Source organism: Xiphophorus couchianus, chromosome 13, assembly GCF_001444195.1.
Source record: "Xiphophorus couchianus chromosome 13, X_couchianus-1.0, whole genome shotgun sequence".
NCBI classification, from domain to species: Eukaryota; Metazoa; Chordata; class Actinopteri; order Cyprinodontiformes; family Poeciliidae; genus Xiphophorus; species Xiphophorus couchianus.
In genome coordinates, this window is record NC_040240.1 from 17,525,810 (window position 1) to 17,550,393 (window position 24,584).

Consider the following 24,584-nt stretch of genomic DNA (forward strand, 5'->3'; position numbering starts at 1 on the left):
AATACTTGGTGAGATTTTGTGTTTCTTCAGTGTAATTCCTCCCTGCTTTCTTCCTAACTCCATCTTGGAGTGTAAGAGTAAAGAAATCGTAAAAAACATTTTCACAAAATATGTGAAAACCTTTACTTCTTGATTATGCACTACTACTCGTTAGTCTATTACATAAATTGTGGCGTAAGGTTCAAGGAGTATTTAATAGTAAGGCAGTGTAACAGGGATTCTACGAGTTAAACTGAGGAAAGGAAAGGCTTTGGTTTAAAGATGAACATCTCCTCGCTCTGATGCCTTGATTTTCCCATCATGCTTCACCTTCCTTCACCGCAAAGCCTGAAAAGTGTGACGAAGAGTTGTGTTAATTGATTAAATCTGTCAGAACTCTCGTTGTAAATCCACACGCGTTCCTGAAAAGGAACCTCCGAAGAAAAAGAAGAAGAAGGGGAGAAGGAGGATTTGTCCTGAAGCAGCTGTCAGAATTTGAATAAGCACTGTTGTATGTTATCTGCAGCTTATCAGCTCTTGGCTGTGTAAGCTTGTCTGTCCTTGTTTCAGATGCACTGCCAATCACTTTGTGTGCTGGAACATGTAATCAGGGAGAGGCCAAAACAAACCTAGATAATAATTCACAGAGAAACACACTTTAGCCCTGGACTGTTTCTGTGTCCTATTAAAAAAATGCAGGAGTAGATTAACATGTTACTCCTCCTAACTGTTCCAGACAGCTGTGAAGATGATTGTTTGTTTTGATAACATTTTATCTGCTCTATGGCAACTCTGCAGTCCATCCGAGCTTATCTCATGTGTAAATAAGCTCAGGGTCTGCTTTCGCTGTGGTTTCACACCAAGGCGATCTTAACGTTGTGATTACAGGTCAAGCAGGGCACGGCTCCGTCTGAGCGTTTAACGTTTACAGGAAAGTTGCAATTCGGTCTCAGTACACGCTGTCATGTTTAACGAAGACCAGAAACCTCGCCTGTAAACACCTCATAGAGCTATTGACCCAGTTTGCTGACGAAGTCAATTCACTCTGTAGTGAGTGTGTATTTGTCTTTGTTTATGTTCCCCATTTAGGAGCTTTTCTATCAGATGTAGTGACTTTCTGAAGGCCAGTGGACCTGTAATAAGGACCAAAGCAGACTTACTGCAGCATGTTTATGGAAAAGGTTTGGAGGTACAGTGTGAATTAAATTTAGGTGAAGTTTAGGGTTTGGAATACTATGATAATAGGAAGGGTTTTGGTAAATGTAAGGCAAAAGCATAAATGAATGGAAGTCAATACAAAGTCCTAAAATGGGTCAGTTACAAACTTGTATTGTGTGTGTGCGTGTGTGCGTGTGTGTGTGCGTGTGTGTGTGCGTGGGGGTGGGCATGCGTGTGTGTGGTAGATTTAATTTCTTGGTTTGTGCCAGTGAGTAAATATTTGACTGCACTGTGCACTTCAGTTTACTTTTTATTACAAGAGAGAAAAAGCTTTAAAAATAATTCACACTCCTTAAATCTATTCATCTCATTTTATCAAGTCACAGCTACAAACTTCTATACATTTTAGTGAGACTTTATGTGATGGAACAAAGCAAAGCAGTGCATGAATGTAAAGTGGAGGGAAAGTAATTCATGGTTTTCAAATTTGAAAAGTGTGGTGTGCACCTGTGTCTGTTTTCTCTGAGTCAATACTTAGTGGAACCAGGTTTTCTGAGATATCCCACTTATAGAGTTATGAAAAATACAAAACTGAAACTAGATTTAAAATAATTATAAAACCCTTTAATTGAGGTTCTTTATTTTTTTGTTCTGGCTTTGTTTAAAAGTTTAAAGGTTTCAACATGTTTAAAGCAAGGATGAGACCGATATGGTGTAAATATACCATATTGACGTAAATATAGTGACAGAACATTAATAAATAAAGATTTTTAATGAGTGATTATTCAGATTTTTACATAAAAACTTTTTATTTTTATTTAGGAGTTCACGGTACATTAATGAATATCCTCAATAAGGTAGTCCTTACGATTCTCTAAAGATTACAAATTGTCTGATTTGCAGAATAGCTTGAGCTGAAAGAGATTAGGTAAAGAGGGTCTGAACAGCAATTTTAAAAACTTACGACATATCCTCAGCAGAGTTTAGGTTTCACCTGTGACTCGGCCATTCAAATACACAAGTTTGCGTTTATCTAATCAGATCTGTTGTAGCTCCGGTTCTGTGTTTAGAGCTGAACCTTTGCACCAAATCAAATCCTTCCCAGATTTGTTAAGTTTCCTACCAGGATTGTGTTTTATTTACCGGCACTTAATCTCATCAACTCCAGTCAGCATCGCAGCCCAAATGAGGAAAAGCGTCACTGCAGCATAATGCTGCCACTGCCATATTTCATAATAAGACTATAGTGTTCAAAATGATCTGCTCTGTATGTGAGAAAGTTTCAAATGACCAGAGGACTTTCTTCGACTTACTTACAAATATGGAGAAAACATTTTTTATTAAAGTTATATACTGCAGCTTGAATAAAATGCAACTACATAGCATTTTTTTGAGAAGTCTGCTTTATGTGTATTTTGCATGTTGCTTTTGACTGTTGCTCGTGGGGAGAGACATTTCAGTGAGCTAAAACTAATAGAAAAAATTTAAGCAACCTACTTGCATATTGTATGCGGACTGTTGGATGTAAAATTCATGAGCAGTAAATATTGTGCTTGTTATCAGTATTGGACCAAAGAAAGCAAGGTCGTTGCAAGCCTATAAAATTGTGATGCTTTTGATGGGTCAGGTAGACTCAAGAAATTGTAACAGCAGCTGCGTGGGGGGGCCCAATTTAATATTTTGTCAGGGGGCCTAAGATTCCTGGCGGCGCCCCTGCTACAAACATCACAATCAAACCCTGGCTCCCTCACATTTATCAGTTCCTAACAGCCTTCTTTTTGCATCATAAAATCCACTCATGTCCTTGAATGCCCTCGATGCAACTCTTCACTGTTGTTTAATTTATTTAGCTCTGATCTGAATATACTAATTAGCTCAACGCCCACCTCCATGCTCCCCAGCTGCAGCTGCTCTTCTTCCACTCAAAACCTCTCCATATTGACTACATTATATATAAGGAGTTACTATTATTAGAGAAGCTGGCTCATGTTGCCACGTCTGACAAATGTTGATCAAATGTTGTGAGTTTAGACATGTTATATTCACAATCCTCATTCAGTGGTGCCCAAAGTTGGTCCTCCAGTACCGGCACCCTGCCTGTTTTAGTTCTCTCCCTGGTGGTATAACAACCTTTCCAGCACGTCAATGTTCTTCTTAGGACTTCTAATGAGCCGTCATTGGATCCAGGTGCGTTAAAGCAGGGAGAGAACTAAAACATGCAGGATGCCAGCCCTCCAGGACCGACTTTGGGTACCACTGTCGTAAAAGTAATAAACTCTGCTTCATGATTTCGCATATGACCAAGTGGACGAGGCTGACCTTCACCTGGGAGAAAAAGATGGATGGATGGAGAGATAGAAAATCCAAGGATGGATGGATGATTCAAAGATGGATCCACTGATAGATAAATCCAAGGATGAGTGGACGGAAAGATTTAAGGATGGATAGATCCAAAGCTGAATGGTTCCAAGGATGGGTGGATTCAAACATGATTGCATCCAAAGATTAACGGGCAGATCCGTGAATGGATGATCAAAAATGGATGGATGGATGGATCTTTAACACCATGGCAGTTGGGAATTAATATTCTGTTCAATCAATCAATCAATCAATCAATCAATCAATCAAGTTGACTTGCATACCACATTTCAGCAACAAGACAGTTCAAAGTGCTTTTGTCAGGATTGGGTTTTTCACTGTGAGGATTTGTGTTTCTCTGTGTTTATTTTAAGTTTCTGTGTCTCTGAGTCTCTGTGTTCTCCTGTCTCCCCTTGATTAGTTCCCAGGTGTGTCTCGTTCCCTGATTACCTCCTGTGTATTTAATGTCGCCTGTGTTTCTGTGTCTTTGTCAGGATGGATCCAGGTAGTAGAAATATGGATTTATTTCAGTTATTTTCCATTGTAATACAACAGCAGTGGGACTCACAGTGCTGCCTTTTTCTCTTCTTGTACAAAATTCAACTAAATATTTCTGAACTAGACCACATCCACAACACAGCTTAATGAAACTGGTAAATTCTTACTGCAGGACGGTCGTCTCTTCCAAAGTCCTTGCAATTCCCTTTACAGCCTCCCCTAAAATCCCATAATGTTTTTGTTGAGGTTATGAAGAGGTCTTATTTTTTTACTACCGTCAAGCTGCCACTTCAGTGTTTAAAAAGAGTATCGACTGACAGAGCTAAAGGTCATGAAAGTCATTAGACTAATAAACCCTCCATCTGGGACTGTTTTCTTTTTAAAGTCTCCTCAGATGAGCCAGAGCACAAAAGGTGGACAATGACATGAGACGGCAGTGACAGACCTTAAGCTGAAATGTCACTAAAACTCTCCATGGGTTCAATTATTGCTCAATTGGACCCCAATTAGTGTTCTGACTTGACACTTGCGTTCGTCTGAGAAGCCTTAGGCTGGAAACTTAAAGTGAGGAGATAACAGGTAATGGCTCCAATTTATTCCTGATGTTTCACTTGAACACTCCAGAAATTTAATAGTGTCAAAATATGGAGGACGGTTATCCCCTCGAAGCAGAGAGGAGAATATTCTGATTCTCCTCTGGATTATCATTCCTCTACTCCCTAGTGTCATCGCTCACTGGTTTTATAAAAAAGTATAAAATCACAAACCAGATAAAAACTATAAGAATTAAATCCTTTCAGTAGCTCAGCTTTTTCATTCTTGCTTTGGTCTCATTTTAATAGCTGCACTATTTTAACAGCCTGCCATAAGTGCACAATTAAAGCAATGATGATACCAATGTGGAGTATTGACTGTCTAATTAAGGTTTTATTGAGTTTTAATTAGTTATTAGCTGTTAATCTGACATAAAGCTTTATTAATTAACTAACTGGTAGCTGCTTCTTACATACCAGCTGCAAAAATAGACAATATTTCATCAAATATATAATAAATTCTGGGTTCATAAATAAATTTTATCAAATGTATTTATGATTCACAAATATCCACTAGACGATTCTCTGCATGCTAGGGACATCTACTGGTTAGAAAGAAAACTCTTGACCAAAGGCTTTAAAAATCATCAAAAAGTCAGTTTCAGCAATGAAAATGTCGACGATGTGGAAAGAAATATAATGTTTATATGTTAGAATACAGCAGAAAGCAGAAACTGAGTTTATTTCTATGCAGCAAAGTTTCTACCGGGAAGAGTCACTTGTTGAGATCAGAAATTTTGTTCATGCAATTTGAAACAAGAATTAAAACTATTCTATAGTAAATAAGTAGCTATTTTAACTTGATAATGTGAGTGAAAATAATTGAGAAATGTGCAATTTTTTCTTGCATAATGTGAAATAATTATTTGGTTTAAATTGCAGCATTAAGTTATAAAAAACAATGTTTAGACAACTTGTCTCTTGTTTTTAAATCAACTTCAGAAATTTAAATTTCTGAGTTAAAACCAAAACAATTTTCTTGTTGACTTAGATTGCATTTTCAAGGCAGCAGGTGGATTTTCATTTTCAAGTTAAACCACCTTCAAATGTTTTACAGTGTAGTCAGTGACGAGTTGAAGTCATACCGTCTGCAGGACTCGGGCCAGTGTGTTTTATGAGGTTGAAAGTCACTTCAGCCATTAAGAAACACCATGTGACAGTTCAATAACTATGAATGTTGGGTTTTATCGTTAGAATAATAAACATGAGAAATGAATTGCTTTTTGTGTCCTTCATCCTGCCTGCAGTGAGATGAATCTTGTGAGGCCCAAGGAGGTTCAAAGGTCAGATTAGAAATATCCATCAATTTCTGGCTCAGCTGTTTAGTGTATTTCTAATTAAAAAGGAGAACTGCTAATCAGATTCATCTATACACTATATATTTCACTTATTGAATACGAAACCTGTTATAAATCAACTATTTAATGACATTTTAATCTATTGAGATGTATCTCTTTTACAAAGTGCCCTTCACTCGTTTGTCCAATTAAGTAAACATTCAGCTGCAGACGATGATACCAGAGGTTCTGATTACTCATGTCTTTATTAAAACACATAATTTAAAGACACATTTATCTTAGTTATCACTTTATGGCTTCCTATTAGAGGAACGATTCTATTCAAGAGCATTGATCCATTACAATTGATACCAGAGTGGTTTAATGTAATCAGCCCACCTACTGCAGCTCATCAGTATGCTGCAGGGAGAGCAGAAGTCTGGCAGCACTGTTCAAAGACTCCAGAGTACTTACTCACACTCAGGGATATAACCTTAGTATCGATTCTGTGCTGCTTCGGTCAGTATTTATAGGAAAATTGTTTCTGGAATCCTTTCCTTGAAAACACTGTATTTATAGGGCAAGCCCGGGTTGTTTATTCTTTTATTCCAGCTTGTTCGGAGACAACAAATTACCTCTAAAACAGTACTGCAATTCCCAGAAGTCCACAGGAGCTAAACTGTGCTGCGTTTCTGCCACCGTGCGGCCGTGGATAGTAAGTGCAGGGAAATGTGCTCGTTCATTCATACAGTCACTACCATGCAGGCAGCGCGACCCGGACCATCTGCGGCAGCAGCAGCAGACATGTAGGGGAAAAAAATAAAGCAAATAAAGGAAGTGGTTAGACATGGACTGAAGAATAATGTGCCTCGGCTGCCATCTTAACCATCACCATCATGTTCCCGGGAGTTTTCTATGCATTGCTGGCGGGTTTCCTCGGAGCCGTGGCGTCGTCTTCGGCCAAACTGTCCCTGGGAGCCGACTATCTGAAGGGAGTCTGCGAAACCGGACTCCGGACGTGGGGCGAGCAGCGGAAATTCAGACACGCGGATGAAACCACGGCGTGTGACCGGGTGAGTCTCGGTTCTGTTCATTATCCACAACACAGTCAGGATATCTGGGAACGGGCCGGTTCTGGGTTTAGGGGGAGCAAATCCCACCACACCATCAGCACCACGGACAGCGTCACGCGACGGGCACCCCCTGCGGCATCTGCGCTCTCGTGCAGCGTCCGCGTGCTGAAGGACGATGCGGCTCGTGCGGGATCGCGTCGTTCTGTGAGCGTGTCTCGTGTTGCTGATGCTGGTGGCGCGGAAACGATGTGAGGGAGTCAGGTTTCTGCTGCGACCTTCGCTCCGTGTCTGTGCGGTGAAGTGGAAAAACCTCTGCAGACAGACATCTGCTGCTTTCACGCCAATAAACACACCTTCTGGTCTGAGTTGGCGTGGATATTTAGGAAAGCAGGGAGTTAGAGAGTAAATTAAACGATCCAAATTGAAATGCAGCAAATGATTTTCATGCGTCACATCAGGATTGAGGTATTTCAGGAATACCAATTAGGGAACGGTGCAATCCTGTGGGATATCCTGCTTTAACAAGGTCAAAAGCCTGTTAGTGTATGGCAAGTCCATGTATCACATTATAGCAAGATGGGATCTTCATTTCCAAGTAATTTCAAAATGGATTCTTTTTTCCTGTGGAGAATTTAGCACGTTGTACAGATAATTGTTTTGATAGCAATTGAGTCTAAATTTAGAACCCGATTTCTACTTACAAAGGGACACATAACTCATGGTGACATACAGTATAAGCTCATCATTGAGGCCCTGATCTAAAGCAAACTCAAAATTTATCTTTTGGTTTTGCTGTTGTTTGACATTTAGTTATTAGTTAGAAAGATTTGTTTACTCCTAATTAGATTTTAAGTCAATCTGTGCTTTTAATAATATTGTATTATTGTCTGGAGCTATATTTATTTAAAATAAGTTATTCTAAATCACTTATTTAAAATGATTTAAGATCATTTTAATAATTTTACATCCTTAAAAATAATTCTAAATATTGAATATTAATATTTTGAATATCTGAATATTCAAAAATATTAATATATTGTTATATTTTGAATATTAATATACATTTCTTTCTTCTTATTTTGTGTCTGTTGTTAGTTGACTTTCGTTAAAGAAGCATATTATTTCCTTTTTATTTCTTTCCAGCTCCACATCCCTCTGAGGTTACTGTGTGGTGGTCTTCTTTTCACCTGCAACGCTGTGATGTGGACCTTCCTCGCCAAAGCACTCAGGTACTCCTCTTCCTCCACCCGAACCACTGTGACCACCACTGCCTCCAACTTCGTATCTTCCGTAAGTAGAAACTTTCTCCCATTTTCTCCTTTTCACCCTACTAGAAGATAAAGTTAATTTAGAGAACTTTTAAAGAATTCTCTCCACACACGCTGCCATATTTTTGAATGCAAGCTGGGATAAATTCAGAAATAATATTTTTCACTTAAACGGTTTTTGTTTTCCCGTCTTGTTGCAGGCTTTCCTGGGCCAGCTGATCTTTGGGGAACCCCAGATAACACTGTGGTGGGTCGGGATCTCGTTGACCTTTTCAGGTCTGTTGGTACTGCAGAAGATTTCGCCACAGGATCGGCATCAGACTGCAGCCACGACGAAGGACAAATAGCATGTTGTCTCCGCTGGCTGGCTGTGCTGAGCTCAGGCTGACACCTCCTCTGCTTCTAAGCAAAGCCAAAGACAAATAATGGCTGAAAACAGCAGTTTTAGTCAACGAATTTGCTCTTTAAACAGCAGCCCAGGTGCATAGTTGAAAAAGCTGCAATCTTCTAGTGAGAGAACAAGAGGTCTTCCAGTCATGTCATATACACTGTGTGCACAATTATTAGACAAGTGAGCATTTTGAACAAGTCATCAGTTTTAGTTTTAAGGCATAATTTATTCAAGCATAACATTTGATGTGAATCTGTCTAACGAGGTCAACACCTTAAATCAAGGTTTACATAATTATTAGGCAGCTTCTTTTCTTTAGACAAAAAAGTGAATTAACTGATTCTGAAAAGTCAAAAAGGACCAAAAGTCTCTGTGAGGGACTGTAAAGATATTTGGACGTGTTCGCTGAACCATCAAATGTTGCAAATCGTCAGCATAGGGAAATGAGTTTGATTCTCATGGGGAAATGAATGTTTTTCATTTAGTTGTGTTATAAATTCTGGACACAATAGTAGCTGCCCAATAAGAAAACCAAAACCTTACTTTTACTTTCTTACACTTTAATGTTTGAGGGTTATTAACATTTTGGATTAACCGAGAGCACTGTAGTTCGTAGTTAATAAAAGCAATCCTCAAAATTTACATTTGCCTAATAATTATGCACACAGTGTAAAATAAAATACTCCCCTTTATCCCTGCAAAGATTTTAGGAGATGTTTGCCGTCGGAGGATCTGCTTACGCAGCACAGCTACAGTCTGGCTTGTGGAGATAAACAAACGGATGCCTGGTTTCAGCTTCTTTCAAGCTCTTAAATCATTCTGTGCATGGATTCACAGAAAGAGGAAAGTTATTCTAGCTTTATATTATTTGTTGCATATTCAGACAATGATAGCACAAAGGCAATAAAAGCTAAGATGAATAATGTGACATGTTTGGAACTGAGATTAAATAGTCTATTGTTGGGTAGGTGATCAGAGGTTGATATCATTCTCATGTTTGTGGGGTAAACATTAACCCACATGCTGCAGTCAATGCAATGCTGCAATCAATTTATTTTCCAGAATTTAAATTTGGGAGGAAATGATCTGGAACCGCGTCTGAAACTGAAATCCCAAGTTGGAAAGTCAGTCATTTTGCACAACCTACAACCTCGAAATCCATTATATTCAATAAATCAGTCACACAAAAATGTACACACTCTATTGGTTAACATAAAAATGTATACAGAAAATAATTACCCGGGGCAATGACCATTACGATCTGCAAGTATCGCTCATTTCCCAACTTGAAGCTGTAACACTGTTTAGTTTGGCGAGGCATTATTGTGTCTGTGAAGTTTGGCGTAAAAACGAAGAAAGCACATTATCTAGAAACAGTGGGATTGTAAAAACACATCTCTGTTTTTAGTTATCATGGAAATAAAAAATGAGTTTTTAGACTTGCACAAAAAAGTGTAAGTACTTCCAGGCTGGATTTTCTTTAGTTCCTGCTCGTCTTGAAAGCTTTTTAAATTGTTTCATATAAATAAGACAAACATTTGGCTATTTTACCACCTCCTCTATGATATTTAATTTGGGTACAGACATGTGAGTGATATCAATGTTTTATTAGACCAGAATAAGTGCATTTATTGTATTTAGACCTATATTTTTAAAGTGTGTGTATTAAAACTGAAAAGTAGCTGCTGTGAGGTCATACTTTGGTTCATGCTCAGATATTTGACATGTGCAGCTCAGTATTTTGGCCATCAATAGTAGAATATCTACAATTATTTTTTCTTTATTTAAAAAAAACTGTTTTCTGTTTGGTAAACTCTCTTATTTTTTCTCCCCAGCCTTCTAATAAAGTCCGCCTGCAGGGGGCGACTTTCTTCACCTCAGTCACCATAAAGTTGTGCGATTATAACGTTTTGACAGCAAGCAATCATAAGACTTGGAAAAATGCAAAATGTAACAATTTCTTCTCACAGCAGAAATGCATCCAACGACGATCACGGCCCAAAAGTGTCCGGAATAAAATAAAATAAAAATTTACTATACATCTTGCAAATTTCTCACAGGTTGTGAGACTTAAGCTCACGGCCACAGATTTTCTTACCGTCCATAAAGGCAAATAATTTTGTTAGCAAAGGTTGAGTCACACAGTGTTAACTTGACTGTAGAGTAAAACTTTGCTTTTGGAGATGTCCCGATCATCATGTTTTTATTCCAGATACAAAGTCAAGTCACTTACAGCTAACCTTTTGCAAAATTAAGACCAGAAGCTTTTCTCAATTGTAGCTTCTTTAAAACAGCTTTAATATCTTATTCCAGTACAGGGACTAAGTAGATAAGAAAGCTCCTATAATGTTATAATGCATCTCCTAAAACCTACAAAGCAATGCTGTCTTCATCAGTTTACTGAAGTGCTAGGCTAACATTAGCATGTTTTGTCTATATTTTGATTGCAATTGTTGATAATTTGGCTTCTAAGATATGACATTCCTGTTCTGGTTAATACCAGTCAAGCACAAAATTTACCCAAGTTTGTTTCCTGCTCCATAAACCTTTTGTTTTAAACATCAGAAATATGATTGATCAGCATTTCAGCTGCTTTCTATGCAGCTCCAGCAAAAGCAGGCAACATAAAACAAAAACAAAGGAGGCTGCAGCAACCAATACAGTCTCTCATTCACTGTAGAGATCAGTGTAAAGTGTGAAAAATATGTAGATGGTCATGGAAACACCAGATTTGTTCAACAAAATAATGAGAATAGCAACTGCTGCACAATATCTGGTGATGTACCTTGCTTGCTAGTGCAATAGGTCCATTAGGTGCATTAGGTGGCTAATCTGACTTTTCTGACTTCAGAAGAGTCAGGAGTTCATTTTATTCAATGACTGACATCAATCACTTAAAATTGCCTTGAGTATCCATGAGATGCTTCAGTTGTCAAACCTGAAGGCTATTTCTGTCTTTTTTACACATTCTGTGCAGGAATGAGGCAATGCAATAAATACACATACATAATATACTAAGCTATTGACCTGATCTGATATAATCTTTTAGATTTTTACCTGAAAATGATCATCCTATCATTACTGAGCAACTCTTTAATGGCTTACTTACTGCTTATGTTTCCTTTAGTTACTTTGACACATCCTGTGAACATCTAACAGGCTTATTGCTGTTTAAAGAAGGCACCCGGCTAACAAAGTGCCCTCTTACTTAAAAACTAACAGCTGTTCTAATGTAGCACTGCAGGGCTCATCCTGCTTCCTCTTATGTTTTATTCTGTTTCGTTTTTTTATTACTTTTTATTTTTTATTACTTGAATTTATGTTTCTGCATATAAGACTGTGAAACAAACTGTGTTTTGATCCTAAGGCAGCTGCTGCACTTCAGTCACATGACATGTCACGTGTGCATGTTTTTACAAACTGCTGAATAAATCTCACCAAAGCATCAATCAGCATCAGAGTGACACACCTCCTTCACATATTTGCTTACTATGAAGAACTGCTCTTTAGCAGACAATTTCTCTGGTTGTATGAAACCTAGTAGTGTTAAATATTTCCTTCCACATCCCAGATTTAGAAAGTTCTTCTGGATGGAGGCTTGGGTTTACAAAAAGCTTCTTGTGGAGGGATTTGGATCCACCCTTTCTATCCAGGGTTGTTTCACATTAAATCTACAATTTGCAGAACAGGGGTGTCCAAACTTTCTATCATGTGGGCCAAAATCAGAGTAAAAAGTACTCACGGGCCAAAAATACAAATAAAATAAAATTGACATTTACGTTGTTCATTGTAGATCTCAAACTTAAAAAGGATTTTCCATTTTTTCTGTTTTAAAAGAAGCCTGGTTGAATGTATTCTGAGTTATAAGAACAGGATTTGGGTCACATTCTTTCAAAACGCTTGTTATATTTGGCCAAGTTCAATAAAATAAATAAAAGGTGATTTGGCTTTTCAGTTAAAATCTCTGGATAAACATGCTTCTGCTTATTATAAAAGTTTGGTTATAAAAACACGCCTACTTTTGTACTAAGTACTGCTTTACTTAACATTTTCCTCTGCAATAATAATTTTACTCTGATTAAAAATATAAAGTTTAATAAACAAATTAATTTAATTCTTGAACTGCAGATTGGGGCCCCAACAGCCACAAATTGCCCTGGGGCCGTACTTTGGGCACCTCTGATGTAGACCAGTGACCTGCTCATGCGAGAAAATTTTTCCACCAAGTTGCACTTAATAAAGTGACTTCAAAAATGGTAAACAAAAGCTAAAACGTATTTTTAAGTTACTGCAATAGTGATGCAGTCTCTGTGGTACAAGCAAGAAAGAAAGTGAAGGACGTTTCTACCGAGGTTTCTCTCTGCACCAAAAGGCTCAACCAGCATTTTCCAACATGATGTTGCCTCAGTAATGCATGAGACTGATGGTTGGTACTAACCTTCTTGCTTAAGCCTCAGCCTCTCAACAATCTTTGCTTTGTATCATAAACATTATATCTGGTTTGTCTCCTTTTAATGGCATGATATTACTGGAGGTAAACGATGCAACACAATCTATTCCAGCATGGCCCACTTGCTGTAAACCCTGATGTTTGAACTGATCTGAGTAAAAAAAACAAACTCCTACTGGATTAAATGTGATGCTCTGCAAGAAAATGACTTATTTTATATAAATTGCAGTTTAATTCAAAACCATTAGGGCTAAGAATTAATTACTGACCTGATATAGATCTTATGTGTCAAACCTGATGTTGCGTTAGTTTGTTGTACATCTTATGCAGTTCTTTCACATTTCCAACCTGAAAGAAAATGGTGAGACGTTAATGGCAAAGGTGATGCATAAAATGTCTGAGTATATGTGAAACGGACATTCGTCACAGTGGAAAAGTGTAAACGGCTCCTGTTTGGAAGGAAACATCGTTTAACTCAATAAAAATCTCTTCTGACAGCATCATTCAGGTGTTTTGTGTTGTGTGCAGGTTTTCGAAGATTTGCTACTCAAACAAATCAGCATGAGGTCTCACTTTGATTTTTATTTTGCTGGTTTTCACGAATTTGAAAAACAATGCCTGAATAAACTGACAACGGGGTTTGTAGTGGTCTTCATCGCAATAAATAAAAGTGTAAAGCTTTTCAGGGGGGAAAAAGTAATTAGGAATCTTCTTGATAGCAAAGTACGTGTTTTTAAAACAAAAAAACAGGCAATTAGGAGTTAAGTCTTTAATAACTATACAGCAAAAACATTTGCAGTTGTGTAACTTAACATTTTGTAATGAACCCTAAAACAAAACATCTAATAGTTTTTACATTACAGTAATGAATCTTATATGATTTGAAATTTGTTTTATTGACTTTCTCCTTTAAAACATCAGTCAACAAAAAAAATAAAACCTGATAGAGAAACATACAGAGCAGTTTGACAACAAAAAAAAGAGGAAAACTGTTGCACTGTGTTGCAAACTTGCTACATCTCCAAATAACGGTGACGGTTATAAAAATAAATTCATTTAAATGCCTTTATATGAAACAACAACCGTGCTGCAATCTTACAATAACCGACTTCATTAAAGACTCAATTTGGCATCATGTACACTCAAATATTTCCTTTTATCTGCATTTAGATGTCTTTAAATACAGTAAGGCTTTAAAACACACAGGCAAAGGCATTTTTTAGTGTTCAATACTCTGAAGTGGTTGTTTCCCTCAGAACATCATCTAAAAGTCACAGCAGGCCTTTTCTGGTCTGATCAAAACGTAGCTCAAGATGTGATCGTGTAAAGACCCTCGTTTGCTTTCCGGGTTCAGCTACGATGACAAACTACATTACCCACAAGCAAACGCCGTGAACTGAGCAGCTGAATTACGCTTGGGGGCTTCACATTTCCAACTACAGCTGGTGAAAAGGCCAAACATTTACAAGAAGCAGATAATAAAAGGATGCTGGTTCATCTGCTGGCTGAGAAACTGAAGTTAACGACTGCAAAGAGTGGAAAATCTACAAAATATTTCATTAAAATTTTTTATAGATGCTACGGAAACTCATATTGCTTTCTATTTTGCTCTTCTAAGCTGCAATCCACAAGTTTTCAACTTAAACATGTAGCTTAAACTTTCATTTCTACAAACATTAGTCATTTTATTATGTTAACGCACAAATCTGGAGATCTGCTTCCAAACAGGATCAGTGACACTGATGGAAAACCGACAAGTTGTAGTTTCAGCCCAAACAATGTTACATCTCTCTTGTTTTGACTGTGAAAGACATTTCAAAAAGCAGTGAGGCATGACACTGAAGCAGGACAAGTCAGAAATCTAAGAGTATTTTTATGCAGCTCGTCTTCCTTTCAGTCTTGTTGGGATTATAATTCATCCCGATTCAACATTTCGCCTGAACCCGTCCAAACAGGATTTTCTTGTAAAGCATCATGAACAGGTTTAACTTGGATCTCTGCCAGGAGATTTCCAGCTTTTTTGAAGATGCTTTTCATTCTAAATGTTTGTAAATTTCCGAGGAGACGAAGAGCGGAAAGCCGGTAAATACAACTTGAAGCACAGCAGTTCTCCGCAAGGCAATAAGCAAAATGAAAACAAGCAATAGCATGCTAAATTTTACTCAAAACACAGACCTACATTTACTAAAAATTACAGCACTTTGCAGCTTTTTCCAGAGCTGTTGTGCCCTCTACATTTATTGGCAGCCCATGTAAAGGTATGGAAGGAGATTTAATATTTTTTTTAACAGATGAAGTATTAAAAAATACATTTCAAACTTCAGTTTGAGTACATTTATCCATTCAATCCTGTAACTGAAATAATACTGCTTGTGCCATTGTTATAGACAAACCTAACAAATCCAGATGTATACTTTTCTTCTTTAAAACTGGAAAAAAGTAAAGTGAAGATTTCCTGCTTCCTGTTCTCTGAAAAATGGGAAACACAAGAGAACATGCAGTTAAATTATAAGGTAGACGTGTAAAAAGTCAGGAAATGCTGATCAAACAGAATCCATCTCGTCTAAACTTCAGCATATCTATGATTAACGGAATAATTAGAAAATTTAAAACAACTCTGTCAATGCTGACAGGTTAAATGGATCTCAGAAACTAAAGCCAAAATCGACATTAAGCTAAAGCAGAAAGATTATTTTATTTTACACATGTATCTTTACTGGGTATGCCAATAAATATGGAGGTTTTTATGCTTAAAAAAAGCATAAGTTTTGTGTTTAACGTGTTAAAACATGCTGTAATATGAAGGATAATAACTTAAACCAATCACTGGAGTTTATTGCTTCAGCTTTAGGATGGTTGCTTCCATAGTTTACATATAAAGCAATCCGAATCTCATCACGCATGATTTGTTCTACCTTTACGGCTTTTATGCAGGAAAATAAGCATAAAAACACAATCCTGAACAAATCCACCCACTGAGCAAGGCTGCAACATTCTCACTTCAAAAATAATGTAAACCAGTGACAACCTGCAGTGTTGCATTAAGGCAATAAATAGAGATATCTTCAAAAATATCAGATGTGCCGCCTGCTAAAGGACCGTTCTAAGGCAAAAATCACCTGCAGCATTCAGGAGGAGATTATCGCAAAGACACTGAAACAGCAAAGTAAGTAAGAGGATGGCGGGATTGTTTACAGGAAGACGAATCCAGGAGTCGATACCTGGATCATGCTGGTCATCAGTTCACATGATTTACTCTGAGAAAGGAGGAAATGATCCGACACGCAGCAACGAACAGAGCTTCAAGTGCTTCCCATCTTTCATTTGATTTTTGTTCCCGGTGCTGCTTCATGGTGGCGACAAATCTCAATCTCATTCAGCACCAAAAGGGAAACAACAATAACAAAACAAAAAAACAACAGAGAGTTACATTACAGAAACTAAAAGCGTACAACAGAACACCGAAGAAGATCCAAACTTCAAGAAATATCCACCATTCAGGATGGAAACGACACAAAGAGACGCTTTAAAATGAGTCCATGTCCAGGTCACCGGCGGTTTCACACGATGTACTGGTAGACGTCGGCCTTGCCGTGGTCCGGCGTCGCAAACGGGCTGAGCCAGGCTATCGAGAAGGGGTGGCCGAACACCACCTTCATGTTCATCCATTTGGACCTCTTGGCCCATCTTCTCTCCTCCTTCTTTAGCTGTTCGATGCCCTGCAGAGGAAAAACAAACCCTTTGAATTATGAATAACAAAAGAGCAGGGAAATTAATCATGTTTTCATTCTTTTGTTTTCCTCCCATAGGCTGTAGGTGACTCAGTGAAAACACACTGAACTGCAGGCTCCATTACCCTGAAATTGGCTGAGACAGATGATCTTTGTAGTGAATATTACGGCGCTGTGAGTCACGCTCGTGGGTGGAAAGAGCAGAAAATGTACTGGAGTCGGCCTTGCAGAGGGCTGCAAGTGGGTTACCTGGTTCCGCTGCATTTCTGGGGTTTTTTGTGGTAAATTATGAATACTAAATATAAGCTGAAGGGGCCCAACGTCACAAGATAATCTGCGGCTCTACATACAAGATGAGGCAACGAAAGAAGAAGTGTGGGTGTGGGGAGAAAAAGGTCGACTGTGTTTAATCTCCACACCAATGAAAAACAGTTTATAAAAACAGTTTAGTCAGTTTATAAATATATCTGACATTTATAAACACAATGCAAGAACATAAATAAACTGAACGACTCGTCTATAAAACCTGGAGTTAACAGTATCTATCCATCATTGATTATTAATGATCCATCTTCATCATTCATCCATTGTGGTTAAAACTGACGGCGCTGCACCTTAAACTCCTTGATCATTTTTTTTTTTTTTCAGTGGGATTAAAGTGGATTAGCAGGAAGTCGCTCACCGTCTCGTCACTACAGATGGAGTGAACCTGAGTCCCAAACATGACCGCAGTGAAGATGAGGAAGAGCAGACCCTCGAAGCAGAGGAGGATGAGGAGGATGACTGTAGCTGGTGGAGAAAAGTTACTGCACTCTGGGAGAGGAAGAAAAATAAGAGTTTTTATTACCTTAAAGCCAGTCGTACATCTCAGTAGAACTTAGTTTTTCTCTTTAAAAAAATTTTTTTTTTCTGTTTGAGCTGAAAACCCAGAACATCAGACTGAATTATAGCTCAGGGAAACAAAAGCTACAAACTTTCCTTTCTAGTTTAGAGCTAAATTTTCTAATAATTAGAAAATTAAACTTCTACTATTTTTTCTACGACTCTAAGTTCAGCAGTTCCCTCATTTCTTTAAGAAAGACAAGTGAACAAGTAACATATTGATCAACCTCAAAAACTGAGATTAGATCAGATTAGGGGCATCATTTATCATTTATAAGAATTTTGATTTATTGCTGTGACAATAAATTTCAATTAATGATGTTTAAAATGCCTCAAAACCATCTGTAATGTCGGGATTGATAGCGTTATCATTTTACAAATCACACTTTTTTATATAAACTGTGTCAAAAAGAAGTGGATTAAAATTAAAAATTTAACTATTTGAGTCAGAGTCATACAGTTACCTAAAAAAGAAATAATAAATAGTTGCCCCTTTTATCACCATCAGGATAGTACGGCAAAAGAATATTGTGATAAAATTTAAGTCCATATCGTCCACTCCTGGATCAGATTAGGAAATGTTTTGTGAAAAAGACGTTTTTCTGCTTCAACCTTGTGAAAAGTTACAGGAGAAAACTATTTAAACATTTTTTTACCCCCAGATTTAATGCACTCAAATCAAAGTTTAAAGTTTTTTTTAGATCTTTATGCTGCTAATAAAAAAGGGCGACTTTATTTTAAGGTTTTTTCCACGTTTAACCCAGGATAAAATAGATTTTAAGCAGAGGAAAGGGGATGGTTTTCTCATTCAGATACTTACTTGCCCAGTCTTCATCAAAGCAGAAAACAAAGTGGAAGGCCGCCATGATTAACGCGTGTAAGGAAATTAGTGCAATGTACATCTGAAAAACAGACAGACTTAATGTAAATTAGGTTAAGTGGATCATTAAATATATATATTTTTTAGCTAAAAGACTCACTGTAAAGAGCACAAAGTATTTCTGGTTGTTCTCTCCGACACAGTTGTTGACCCAGGGACAGTGGTGGTCCATCTTTTTGATGCAGCGTTTACACACACTGAGGAGACAAGCAGTGAGGAGGCTGTGAAACGCGTCACTCTGAAGGTAAAACACGTTTACAGGACATGCAAACACAATCATGCAGGTAAAGAGAAATAACCTAATGAATGTGGGACATAGTAAGGTTATTATTTATGTGATGCTACTGCCTTACATGTGTGACGAGTCCTGATTCTTACATAAAAAAAGCAAAATGTTTGACTTTTTCCAATCAGTTGTTTGCACAAAGTTCCCTAGCAGAGGAAAACATAATAGGAGGAAAATGTGTTTCTTGAAAATAGCCACAAAAATGACAGCCATTAATAAGCCTGTCGCAATAATCAATTAATTGCATGATAAATTAAAAGGAGCTTGATCATTTCCATTGTGATGATGAATATTTTATGAAGAGCAATTTTGTTTACAGAGACATTGTACTTAATTTTATTTATGCTTTCGGTTGTTGTTTTTTTTTCTTTGATTGCTGTTTTTTTATTTTGAATATTTCAAATGACTTCCAGTTTTTCAGTGCGAACTGTTCTTTACAAAATTAAGCTTCATAAGTCTCTGAGAGGGCAAACTTGCATTATTATGCCATTATGAACATAATACTTCAAAATACATCAAATATAATTTATCACAATAATTACTGGGACATTTTATCATCCGGCTACATTATTGTGACAAGTCGTGCCATTAACTCCCATTTTGAAGCACTAAAGCACCGACTGAAATTCAATTACTCTGGTGTATTTGCACTTTTCACGCCTGGATTTCCCGAAGAAACACAAACGACCACAGAGGGAATCCCCTTTATCAAGCTGCAGAGTCTGCAGGGAAACGTTGCACAAGCAGCCTTAACAAAAGTAAAGCAGACAAACAGATGGGAGATGCAGGAGACGTGGTGCAGGGACAAACACACTGGAGGAGAAGAGAGATCCCAGTGGGATGATAGCAGCAGATTTCTGCTGCCCTGCTCTACCTGCAGTGGTGCGCTCTGTCAGGCTTGATGCTGCAGCACTTTGGACACTTGTACACAACCTGCCCCGGTTTGAGCTGCAGGCTTTCGATGAATTCTTTGGTTGCATTTCCTTTGGGCACGGCTCCCTGCGAAACAGGAGAGGAAATGAAAAACAAAAAGCAGTTTAGATGAATTTTCCATGAAAGTTTCTCCTTTGTAAATACAAACTACCTCTAGAAATATGTTCTATAAAAACCGACTACAACTTTTTTTTCTCCCGGGTGTCTGCGATGAATTAAACTGCTTCAAGAGACGCAGAAGAAGAAAAGTCTAATCCTTTGTAGGAGTCAGATAAACTAAAACAGTCATGCAAAAAAATTACATAGTCAGATTATTTATCTAAATAGAGTGATGGGTAATCCAAAGGTTTTCATAGATTCTTCAAACTATAAATCTGACATTTCCGGAAGGAGACTTAATAGTTTTGAAAGGATTTTTTCTTAGGAATTAGAATAAAAGCTGTTTTTCCCTTATTAAAAAAAAATGTATACAAAAATTGTGATATTGACTTGGTGACATGGAGAAGTTTGAGGTTCCAGATCGTAATAAGTCAATAAAAATACAGTAATAATAACATTTACTTCAATCATCTCGTCTGTTATTTGCACAATGGAGCATTATGGAAAATATGATCATTGTTGTGTAAGTGCTGAATATAGTCATAATTTTATCAGAAAAAGACCAAAAAAAACATCTTAAAATTATGAGAAAAAATGTTTTAATGAGAAAAAATGTTTTTATCAGGATCTTTTTCAAAATAAACAGTTTGTGAAACTGTTTCAAAGTCCTGTTTCTAATCATAATAATTTCATACTGATGTGTTTTATCTGTAAAACGTATAGCAAAGCATAATTTCACAAGATGCTCAACATTACTCATTTTAATTATTTTTGTGTTCGAGTTTTTATACAATTATAACTTTATTCTGATCATTTTAAACATTTATGCTTTTAATAAGAAATAAAAAGTCTTAGCCTGGCCTTAATATTCCATTATACTGTAGTTTATCTGAATTCAAAGTCCAGAAGCTGTAAAACAGGCTTGTCAGTAAAACAGGCTCTGCTTTAGTCATGATGACATCATTCTGAACTATAGAAACCAAGGAAATGCATTGGTGGAAGAAAAAAAGAAGAAAGGATCACATTGATTTATCACCCAGTCCTGGTCTGTGTAACACCACATGACCAATATCTTCTTAATTTAATATTTAAAAGAAGAAATACTTCATATCTGGATGATTTAGATAAAACCAAAGAAATCCTTACTGATTAACGGCAGTAGAGAACAGCTACACTTGTCACAGTTACAAAGTTTGATGGACATTAAATTGTCCCAGAAGTTATTGCAATAAACAATAAACAATTCTAGTAATATAATGGTATTCCCAAAATCAATAAACTTTAAATTCTAATGAATATTCATCACTGGGACTGGAAAACGTTTTAAATTTCTAAAATAAACTAAAAAAACAACAGAAAGAATAAATAAAATGAATTATGAAGTCTTGGTAAACAAAACTGTCCTTCAAATAAAGGAATAGTTGAGACCAAAGCACCAGAACAAAAACTTTTGTCATCAAGAGAGAGAGAGAGAAAAAAAAGAGAAAAACAATAAATCATGCAAATGGAAATTATTGAGTTCATTTTAATTCATCATGTGATGCATGATAAATGCAAATTTTACAAGTTTGCATACTTCTTCTAACTGAGAATACATACATGTCTAAATGAATATTGTGGTTATGGAGTGTTTTTATGGGTTTAAAGAGGTTGGACTGACCGGGTCCGTGCACATCGCCCTGGCGTGGGAAGCGAGAGCGAGGAAGGCGAGGCCATTGAAGAGCAGCCCGTTGAAGAAGCTGTAGGCCACGCTTTTGGCTGGCAGCAGCAGGACGAACACCACCACAAACTCCGCGTAGAAGACCAGGAGCCAGGTGATGATGCCGCACACGATGCCGCAGCTGTCGTGAATAAACCACATGGTGCCGGAGCTGCTGCGGGGAGGAGGAGGGGCGCAGTGCTCAGGCTTCAGGTAGCCGGCTTGCCGCTCGATGTCTCTGCTGCGGTGCGCCGGGCTCTTCATCCTACAGCGCCCGTCGCTCCAGTCTCATGCTGCCAGGAGGCAGAAGGAGAACAGAGGGAGGGATGCAGAAGAGGAAAGAGGCAGTTAGATGAGAGCTAAAGGTATGAAATAGCTGCTGTTCAAGTTTCAGAAAAAGTTTATGTCAAAATTCAATTCTTTTCTATGCAGATTTCAGGAGTTCTCTGCAGTTTTTAATGGAAACATTTACACTGCAAAAACATAAAATCTCACCAAGTATTTTTTGTTTCGTTTCTAGTGCAAATATCTTAGCACACTTGAAATAAGACAAAATGAAAAAGTAGTAGTTCCATTGATTATTTCACTAAAAACATGAAAACTTCCTTGTTTTAAGTGAAATAGTCTGCCAGTGAAACTAGAACTTTTTCATCAATATTAAGGAATTATTTACTTAAAACAAGCTCCCTTTTCTTGCTGAAAAGTTATTTGTAAATTAATGTCTCATTTTAAGTGTACTAAGATATTTGCACTAGAAACTTGACCAAAAATAGCTAATAAGATTTTGTGTTTTTGCAGTGCACTGTGTTTACGCCTCTACAATTGTCAAGTTTTTAATCCAGAACCTGAACAAAATGCCCACTACTTGTGGGTGAAATTGCTGAGAAAATAAAATGCTGTCTTTCTTTCACTATTCTAGGCAATTTGGAAACAACTTTCTCAGTAATTGAGTATTGCGAGAAGTACAAATCGATGTTTAGTTTACCAGAAACAAGCGTTTTCTTAATAATAATATAAATTATTTACAATAACAAGGCTTTAAAAATGTTAAAATTAAGACTGGGAGAAAACACCCTAAAACTAAAGGCACTGAAACCGATTGGTCAACCAGGACATATTCATAACAAACACCAAAGTCAATGTTTTCTTGAGTTTTCCCAATGAAATGCTACTTTAACAATAGAGGGCACCTTCAGTGAGCCTCATCCCTCTAGTTGAGCTGAGTGGACCAAAAGCAAAGGGTTACTAAAACTGCTGGCAGCATATTCAGATACTCATCAATAATTTATGGGCATGTTTGACAGCCTGTTGCTGTAACGTGGCGACAGGGTGGATGGTGGGATGACGGCACCTAATGAGGACAGAGCTCAACAACACACAGTTCCTTCATGTGGTTTCACCTGAACCTCATCCGAAGGCCAAAAACAACGGTTTGGTGACCGAACCTGTCAGTCCAGGTCTTATTAAACAGTCACTGTGACATACAGCATGTTTTATTCATCATTTGGAGATTTTTTTTTTGCCTTCCAGAGCAACTAAGAAAACCTGTGAAACTAGAAAATCAGCAGCATAAGAAAAGGAACACTGGGAATATATTAGGGTGATTATAGATTCACGTTGACTAAAGATTAAATACAAGTGCATGTAAAGGAATTAGAAAATAAAGGAGACGTTTATTTATTTCAGTGACTGAATTAAAAATGTAAAAATCATCTATCAAAGTGTTTATTTCTCACATCTAGTGAAAGCCCAGAATTCAGTTTTGAATATTACAAAAATCCAATCAATTTATTTTTGATGCTCCTGTGGGCTTACTGGAAAATATGCAAGCGTGATTTTTGCATAAACTGCTTCATCAGTGCAGAGTTTGGAATAATCACACTGTATGCTTGGATGAACAAATGAATAGATAGATGACTGAGTGAATACTTGAATGGAATATGATCAAATAGATAGTAGGATGAACAGGTAGCAGCGTAAACAAATGGATGGATGGATGGACTAAACTTTAAACCAATTAAACTTTTAGAAAAATGAATATGAGGAAAAGCATAGAAATACAATTTCTCCATTTTTATTCAGACCTGAAACAGTCCTCTTATGATATCCAGATCTAATATTAATAAAAATTTATATTATGGAGGTAAAATGAAATAAAATACATATAATTATAAAATAAAGACATAGTCGATGATATTATTAAATATAATGTTATCTGTCCAAACAACAATAATTGCTGCAGTAATTATTTCCAAAAGACTAAAATACTAAAGAGTAAATTAACAGTATTACACCTGAACGTCACTGAGTGAAACTCTGTTGTTTTTTCAGCTGAACTAAATGTTTGAATGACAACTTGAAAAGATAAAATCAGATCTTGTGAATGCGGTTGATTTATTTCCAGAAAGATTTAAAGATAGAACTTCAACCAGGAAGTTAACTCTGACAACTGGAGCAGAGCAGGAATCAGGTTTTCCAACAGTTTATAGCCGGAATCCAGTTCAATTAGGATGTTTTTAATTGCGTTTTCCTCTAGCTGAACAACTCACCTCTCGGTTTGTCTGATTCCGTCCGTGTTTTCTTGTAGTTTTTCGCTTCTTTCAAGGTTTCGGAGAGTGAAACGACGCCAACCCGGGGTCTGCACTCCGCTCCGCCGCGGCGTTTGCTAGCTCACTCCAAGCTAACCTCTCCGATGTCCGCGCCGCCGCTCCCGTCCTCACAGCCGCCTCTGTCTCACGCTGCTGCTTGTTTCTTAATTTGTTATATCAATAAAACATAAACGCTATTAAAACTCGGCTCGGCTCCGGAGCTTCCCTACTCGGTAACATCCAGGGAGCTCTGCGGGGAAATGAAGGCAACAAATCGGATCCATCCAACCAGGAAGTCTGGTGCCCTCTTCGCCTGAAAAAGGGCGTGTGTGCCCTGAGCGTGGACTGTCAGGTTTCTGTCAGCTTCTCAGTGCAGGCCAGTTGACCAATCAAATCTTCTTCTTCTTCTTGGTTTTTATTGGCGGTTGGCAACAAACTTAC

General features: G+C 37.5%; 2 protein-coding genes across 2 annotated transcripts; one reads left to right on the forward strand and one right to left on the reverse strand.

Annotated features, from left to right (window-relative positions):
- Nucleotides 1-6,344: 6,344 nt before the first annotated feature.
- tmem42b (transmembrane protein 42b) lies at nucleotides 6,345-13,548 on the forward strand. The gene is made up of 3 exons (XM_028036193.1): nucleotides 6,345-6,936; nucleotides 8,080-8,226; nucleotides 8,405-13,548. Exons 1-3 carry the CDS (start codon nucleotides 6,760-6,762, stop codon nucleotides 8,549-8,551), a joined length of 471 nt encoding a protein of 156 aa, XP_027891994.1. The 5' UTR covers nucleotides 6,345-6,759; the 3' UTR covers nucleotides 8,552-13,548.
- A 251-nt stretch (nucleotides 13,549-13,799) lies between these two features.
- zdhhc3b (zDHHC palmitoyltransferase 3b) lies at nucleotides 13,800-24,485 on the reverse strand. The gene is made up of 7 exons (XM_028036192.1): nucleotides 24,105-24,485; nucleotides 21,517-21,848; nucleotides 19,699-19,823; nucleotides 18,639-18,735; nucleotides 18,479-18,560; nucleotides 17,459-17,589; nucleotides 13,800-16,764 (listed from the first exon to the last, which is right to left on the reverse strand). Exons 2-7 carry the CDS (start codon nucleotides 21,817-21,819, stop codon nucleotides 16,606-16,608), a joined length of 897 nt encoding a protein of 298 aa, XP_027891993.1. The 5' UTR covers nucleotides 21,820-21,848; nucleotides 24,105-24,485; the 3' UTR covers nucleotides 13,800-16,605.
- Nucleotides 24,486-24,584: the final 99 nt, after the last annotated feature.

What these genes read in the sequence shown, in the direction of transcription:
- tmem42b (XM_028036193.1), top strand. Translation starts at nt 6,760, where the DNA reads ATGTTCCCGGGAGTTTTCTATGCATTGCTGGCGGGTTTCCTCGGAGCC. An exon ending in AAACCACGGCGTGTGACCGG is followed by an intron (nt 6,937 to 8,079) that starts GTGAGTCTCGGT and finishes ATTTCTTTCCAG; the next exon opens with CTCCACATCCCTCTGAGGTT. An exon ending in CCTCCAACTTCGTATCTTCC is followed by an intron (nt 8,227 to 8,404) that starts GTAAGTAGAAAC and finishes GTCTTGTTGCAG; the next exon opens with GCTTTCCTGGGCCAGCTGAT.
- zdhhc3b (XM_028036192.1), bottom strand. Translation starts at nt 21,819, where the DNA reads ATGAAGAGCCCGGCGCACCGCAGCAGAGACATCGAGCGGCAAGCCGGC. An exon ending in GGGCGATGTGCACGGACCCG is followed by an intron (nt 19,824 to 21,516) that starts GTCAGTCCAACC and finishes CCTGTTTCGCAG; the next exon opens with GGAGCCGTGCCCAAAGGAAA. An exon ending in CTTTGATGAAGACTGGGCAA is followed by an intron (nt 17,590 to 18,478) that starts GTAAGTATCTGA and finishes TTCCTCTCCCAG; the next exon opens with AGTGCAGTAACTTTTCTCCA.